The sequence below is a fragment of the Ruditapes philippinarum genome, unplaced genomic scaffold, assembly GCF_026571515.1.
Source record: "Ruditapes philippinarum isolate M1 unplaced genomic scaffold, ASM2657151v2 ctg1388_1_1_1_1, whole genome shotgun sequence".
NCBI classification, from domain to species: Eukaryota; Metazoa; Mollusca; class Bivalvia; order Venerida; family Veneridae; genus Ruditapes; species Ruditapes philippinarum.
The window spans coordinates 55,014-62,538 of NW_026853097.1; the positions used below are offsets into that span (position 1 = coordinate 55,014).

Sequence of the window (7,525 nt, forward strand, 5' to 3'; positions counted from 1 at the left end):
TTTTTATTGAGTAGTTAATATGATACATCAAAAACAATTTATCAGTTCCGTTGGTGGTAACATGAACTGATCAACACCGTTCATAAACATAGTAAATGAAACCTAACTGATAAATATCTTTAAACTTAAAAAGATAGATTAAGCTACGATGAATGCCCATATTTTCTCTTTTTATATTGATAACACAATGCTTAAATACACAACATTTAGCGTTTCATAAAGGTATAACTTATATCACATTCTGTATAATTTGAATGTATATTCTGTATATGTGTGTATTGGCTGGTGGCCATATATCGCAGATAAAAGTATAAGTATATGAATGTAATTGTGCACATCAGAAGATGCCATTCATGGGTATGATATAATAATTATGCTAGTGCCTTTATTGTCCCCCGCCTTTTCGAAGAAAAAAGGGGGATATAGAAATAGGCTCCGTCCGTCTGTCCGTCCGTCCGTCCGTCACACTTTCGTGTCCGGTTCATAACTTTGTCATTTATGAAAGGAATTTGAAATAACTTGGCACAAATGTTTATTATAATAAGACAATGTGTCATGGGCAACAACCAGACCCCTACCTCCAGGGTCAAGGTCACACTTGCTCATTCAAGGTCAACATTGCCTATTTGAGGGTATATGTCGTGTCCGGTCCATAACTTTCTTATCTATGAAGGGATTTTGTAAATACTTGCCATAATTGTTCACAATAATCAGACGATGTGTCATGCGCAAAAACCAGTCACCTACTTTCAATGTCAAGGTCACACTTGGAGGTCAAATATTAACATAGTCTGTTACAGGGTATATTTCGTGTCCGGTCCATAACTTTGTCATTTACCAAAGGAATTTGAAATTACTTGGCACAAATGTTTGTTATAATAAGACGATGTGTCATGCGCAACAACCAGACCCGTACCTTCAGGGTCAAGGTCGTACTTGCTCATTCAAGGTTAACATTGTCTATTTGAGGGTATATGTTGTGTCCGGTCCATAACTTTCTTATCTATGAAGGGATTTTGTAAATACTTGCCATAATTGTTCACAATAATCAGACGATGTGTCATGCGCAAAAACCAGTCACCTACCGTCAAGGTCACACTTGGAGGTCAAATATTAACATAGTCTGTTACAGGGTTTATTTCGTGTCCAGTCCATAACTTTTTCATTTATCAAAGGAATTTGAGATAACTTGGCACAAATGTTTGTTATAATAAGACGATGTGTCATGCGCAACAACCAGACCCGTACCTTCAGGGTCAAGGTCGTACTTGCTCATTCAAGGTCAACATTGTCTATTTGAGGGTATATGTCGTGTCCGGTCCATAACTTTCTTATCTATGAAGGACTTTTGTAAATACTTGCGAAAATTGTTCACAATAATCAGATGATGTATCATGCGCAAAAGCCGGCCACCTACCTCCAAGGTCAAGGTCACACTTGGAGGTCAAATACTTACATAGTGTGTTACAGGGTATATTTTGTGTCTGGTCTATAACTTTTTCATAGATCAAAGGATTTTGAAAATACTTCGCACAAATAGTCACTATAATAAGAGGATGTGTCATGCGCAACACCTGCATCCCTACCTCCAAGGTCAAGGTCACACTTAGAGGTAAAAAATTAACATAGTCTGTTATAGGGTATATTTTGTGTCGAATCTAGAACTTCTTCATAGTTCAAGGGATTTTGAAAAAACTTGGCACAAATAGTCACAATAATAAGCCGATATGTCAGGTACAACACCTGCACCCCAACCTTTTAAGGTCAAGGTCACACTTAGAGGTCAAAGGTTAACAGAGTCTGTTATTTGGTATATTTTTTGTCCCGTCCATTACTTCTTCATAGATTAAGGGATTTTGAAAATACTTGGCACAAAGAGTCACAATGATTAGATGATATGTCATGCGTAACATCTGTGTCCCTACCTCCAAGGTCAAGGTCACACTTAGAGGTCAAAGATTTACATAGTCTGTTATAGGGTATATTTTGTGTTCAATCTATAACTTCTTCATAGTTCAAGGGATTTTGAAAATACTTGGCACAAATAGTCTCAATAATAAGACGTTATGTCATGCACAACACCTGCTCCCCTACCTCCGAGGTCAAGGTCACACTTAGAGGTCAAAGCTTAACATGATAGATTTTTAAATTCCGTGTTTCATTTTATTTTTTTAACAAATTTATTGTTACATTTGCAGATCTAGCATTGATCATAATTTTGGACTGAAAGTCCTTAGATCCATACCTCAATCTTTTGAAATAGCATAATTTTATGCTTCATATAAAACTCCCGGGGCGGGGGACGTTGGTAACTCTGTTACAAATTCTTGTTATTTTGATTTCAGCTACTGGCAGTACTATTCTGGGAATCGTTTAAGAAGCACTTTAAACCTTTATCATTTAGACAAACTCGATTGTATAGGAACGGAGGAACACATAAACGAATGTTTATACGATGTTCGTCAAACGTGTTCGAGTATCTATCCAATCTACGTTGAGTGCAGTAAGTTCTGTAAATGGTTCTGTTTGTATGTCTGCATAGTTTTCTGTACAGGAGCTATATATATATATACAATACAATTGCAATGAAATTAGCTAAAGAGATAAATTAATTTATAGAGTTGCAAAAAATAATGAGACTTTCTTTCTAAAATTTCAATTGTCAACGTATATTTTGGAGTATATTTGAAAATAACTTTGAAGTTGTAGATTGTACATTGAAGTCTCTACTATCTGTTTTAGTATAATAATAAGAGTTTATTGATCATCAAATTTATCTCAACACATTAGACTTTGAACGGTGCAATAATTTACAAAAACGCTGATATCCCTCTCCTTATTCATTAAAACAAACACTTTTCAGCGTTTTCACAATGTGATCTCGCTACTTTAAAATCAGTATTGGATCAAATCTCATCAATTTAGCTTTGCGTTTTCCTTTTTATAGTCCAGAAAATCACATTTAACTTATATGATACCCAATATAGCCTTCAGCCTCATTTTTATTTCAAACCAAAAATATCAAACACCATTTAGTCTCGTTTTTACATACATATACAAAAATTCATATCAAATCCATATTGTACTCTAAGTAACTTTATTTACAATACCACTATTGATTCTCTCAAAATCATCCTCTCAAAATCATTATAATTATCGAAATTACTTGAACCTCTATGAAAATTTAATGTAATCTATTTATACCCTTTATGTTTTGTTTTAGAATATCCTTATAATATAACAGATGTTAGGCTTGTCGGGGGAACAGGTCCATACGACGGTCGTGTTGAAGTCAATATCAACGATGGCTGGGGAACTGTTTGCAGTACATACATCGGACCTTATGATGACGACACATTATGTCAATCAATGGATTTAAAGTAAGTTAATGTGTATCATAGAAAATATGAATGTTCTAAACTACAATACAAAATGTAGTGAATAAAATATAGCGTTGGAATGTTCAGAACAAATTTCATATTTTGTACTCCATTCGATTTTTTATACGTGTTAAAAATTAGGTAGCTCAAAAATGTCTTTGCTATCGCACAGAAATGTTGTTTCTAAATGTGTTAAATACAAGGAAGTTAAAATTAATGTTTAAGTGTTCATCAGTCAATTGAAAATTTAGACAGTCGTGATAAAATGATCGACAAATTATCAATTTCAAAAATATCATAAAATATTAATATTTGTACGAAGTAATCTTTAAATGACACCGTCTAAAAATACAAACTACTTTGAAATATATAACAAGAAATTTTGATTTCTTATGACGACATTTGTTACGCGTATGAACATCAATAATGGGAAATTCTTGGAAATTGACAATAAATGGAAACATGCTAAAAGAAATTGAAATTGAAATTTAATGTTTACCTCTGCTCGCCGGATTTAAATAGCTTGTTTCCAATATAAGTACTCTTAGTTACATATGTTCATGATGGTGGAATGTATTGAATTGTAGATTGACGCACTACTTTCCGCGTATTTCTGTTTACGAACAAGGAACAGGATCTATATACATCGGTCGTATTGGATGCTCTGCTACAAACACTCATATAAGTCAGTGTAGTTTTCTGCCCCCATTTCGATACTATTGCTCTCACAGTTATGATATTTCGTTAGTATGTACACGTAAGTATTATTTTCATCTTCATTTTCTTGTATTATATCATTGATAGAATGCCTTTTATATCCAAACATATACAGGTCAACTAACATTATTTACAAACCGATACATAAACGTGACTTGCTGAGTTCCTTATAAATAAATATGGTGATGAATTAGTTGGCTAATATGCATTGGTCTTCAGCAGGGCACTTCCTGTTTTTTTTTTAAAAAGTTGCTTATTCAAATCAAAACACTCTGGAATTGTTACTGGTGTCATTTGTTATGTATGACTTTTATAAAGGTCATCTTGAACCAAACTTTAAACTGTTGAAATATTTTTTTGATCCTTAGTGATAATTGCTTCCAATATATTGAATATCAAAATCAAAATGCTCTGTAATTATTCGGGTATTGTTTGTTTTGATTGCCTCCTTTGATAAATGTAATCTTGAACCAAATATAAAACTTCTGAAATATTTTTTGATCCTTATTAATTCCAATATATCGAGTTTAAAGGATTAATAAGAGCTTTGAGATCTGAATAACGTTTAAGCCGGTGCTAGAGAGCATGGTAAATGTTTCACCTTTAACGTTCTCTCATACACATATAAAACAATTTTATATTCATCTAAAACTTAATATTATTTTGTTTACAGCTTGTGGTAAACCGACAATACACTCTGGATCTTTTGATTCTTTTAATGGTACTGTACTGACTGCAAAGTGCGACGATGGCTATCAACCAGAAAAAATAACATTTGATTGTCTTGAAAATGGGACTTGGCTGCAAAATGATGAATGTTCATCAAAATATTGTACGTTACTTATATTTGTATATTTTACATACATTGTATTATTAAATGCATGCTGAAATTTTAAAACACTGTGAGAGTCACGTTGGTTAATACTGTGAGAGTCATGTTAGTTGTGCTAAAATGTTTCAACAATCAAAAGTTAAAGATGGTCATACAGAATCGAATATTTGTTTGTTTGTTTAATTGGGTTTTACGTCACACCGACACAGTATAGGTCATTTGGCGACGTTCCAGCTTTACTGGTGGAGGAAGACCTCAAGTGCCCTTCCGTGCATTATTTCAGGCACGAACGGGCACCTGGGTAGAACCACCGACGTTCCGTAAGCTATCGTGGTTTGAAATCAACGACCTTAACCACTCGAGTTCTGGCTTTACAAAATGTGTACTTTTTCTCTTCTTACTTTTTTTGTTACTTTTTTGTTTTATATCAGACGAAAACGAATTGTCGAACATATGTAGGCATTTTTATACTGTCTATCAACTATATAAAATATACAGGCATGAATAATTGCTCCGTAGTGCATTGTGCCAGGACTTTATTAGTATCAAGCCAACTAAGCAATTTGTGTACATTTATGCATTACTTTTAGTATATGGCCTCACCAACTTGCTAGATATGAATTAAAATACTGAATATACTGAAAATATTGAATTTTCAAAGCAAAACACAATGTAATCATTACGACGAAGTGTAAATTCCTCATTGTGTAATACAGGCATGGACTCAAATGTTATGCAATAAAATGATTTTATTGCAATAAAATGATAAAAAAGTTTAAAAAACATGCACAAAATATATAAAACTAGAACTGTGTCCAAAGGACACGGATGCCCCCACTGACAACATATATATGGTATATAGTGAAAACATCAACAAAGGGCCATTATTATGGTAAATTTGGTCGCAGCGAAAATTCCTTTCTTTACTGCCATCTACACATTAAGGTTGTTCATCCTTGGAAGTTTAAGCAAAATCTGTCATCCGGTTTAAGAGGAGTTGCGTTCGGACGGACAGACGTGCGGACGGACGGACAGACGGACGGACAAGTGCAACGCTATATGCCCCCCACTTTGTGGGGGCATAAAATATACAAGAATAAAAGTTTAAGATTTCTATTTTCCTAACAGCACTCTATTATTATACTTCCTAATTGAGCTTGTAAAGTACAATTACAAACTCAGCCATTTTTATGCATTTTTTGATGTTTTCATTACAGCGTATCCATTAAACATAACTGATTTGAAACTTGTCAGCAATTATGATCTTCACGAAGGTCGCGTTGAGATCAAGGTCGATGGTATTTGGGGGACTATTTGTAGTGACAATTTTACCATAGCAGAGGCGAACGTCATTTGTAACATGATCGGATTAGAGTACGCATTTATCTTTGTTACATCATTAAGTCGAACATTTTTGAAAAAAAATATTTAACTAAAATTTTTATTCTCTGATCTCATACGATATAAGAAAGTAACATACGAATGATCGTAAATCAAATTTGTTGGCACCAAACACATATAGACTACAATACAATTCAAACTCTAGTATTGACGAAGAAAATACACATAGCAAAATTTGCAAAAACCTTATTCAGAATTCCATTTGCAACATACACCGCATATTAAAAGCCTTTGTTTTATCCGGATCATTTAAGATTTGTTTTTGCGTTTGTTTGCTTATTTGATTTATTCACAATGACAGAGATAAATGTATGTTTTTTTTCTTAAACAGAGCAGATCGGTTTTACAAAGATACCGGAGGCAACGGTCCGGTTTTCATTTCGAATCTCAAATGCAATGGAAATGAATCACATATCAACAATTGTTCGTACAATATAGATAATGATTGTTTGTACACCCATGGTGCAGCAGTAATCTGTACAGGTTACCATATTTACATCAATTCAAATATTTAAACATTGAATAAATTACAAGAGCTCAAATGATACCATTATTTGAACTTTTGGTATTTAACTGCTTCTTTTCCTGCGTATATAAAACAGAGTTGACTTAGAAGTTATTCGTTTATATTTAAATGGTTCCTTTCCATGTTAATATTTTAATGTCTTTGTTTAATATATGCTGTCAAAACATTTAACAAAATCACAATTAACTTATGTCGAATACATATTAAATATATAAAAGAGGATAGAATTGTTTCCAATAGAAGAAAGTACAAGAGTTCATCGAGTTTTGTTAAACAACTTTGTTGTTACATTAAGAAAATGGCATATTTATCAAAGCTTTTCATATCATTTTAATATAAGTGATGGCCAATCTCATTAAAATCATATCCTAACTGTCGCTTCACTACCCTACTCTACGTAGCGAAGAGTAACGGAGCAAAAACGATGATCTGATTTTAATGAGATTGAGTGATGGCGGGGTTTTCTTTGAATTTGTGATTCAGTTTTGCTATATTTTGTCTGGTCCTTCAGGATCAATTCCAACACATTAAGTTGAAGATTTAATACTGCTTAAGTGGGGCGTAATGGATGTCTTACTCATTAACAGACTCAATTAAATCGACTCTGCAATTTTTATTATGTTTCAGAATGATCACATTATTTCATGTTTTTCTTTTTTTCAAAGGGTA

The 7,525-nt window shown here is 33.2% G+C and overlaps 1 protein-coding gene across 1 annotated transcript; it reads left to right on the plus strand.

Moving 5' to 3' along the window:
• Positions 1-1,384: 1,384 nt before the first annotated feature.
• On the plus strand, positions 1,385-4,985 carry LOC132733887 (neurotrypsin-like). The gene is made up of 5 exons (XM_060720618.1): positions 1,385-1,389; positions 2,346-2,503; positions 3,224-3,380; positions 3,968-4,137; positions 4,771-4,985. The coding sequence occupies exons 1-5, from the start codon at positions 1,385-1,387 to the stop codon at positions 4,983-4,985; spliced, it is 705 nt and encodes a 234-aa protein (XP_060576601.1).
• The last annotated feature ends 2,540 nt before the right edge of the window (positions 4,986-7,525 follow it).

Coding starts and splice junctions, on each gene's coding strand:
- LOC132733887 (XM_060720618.1), top strand. Junction 2,504..3,223: donor TCCAATCTACGTTGAGTGCA/GTAAGTTCTGTA, acceptor GTTTTGTTTTAG/AATATCCTTATAATATAACA. Junction 3,381..3,967: donor TGTCAATCAATGGATTTAAA/GTAAGTTAATGT, acceptor ATTGAATTGTAG/ATTGACGCACTACTTTCCGC.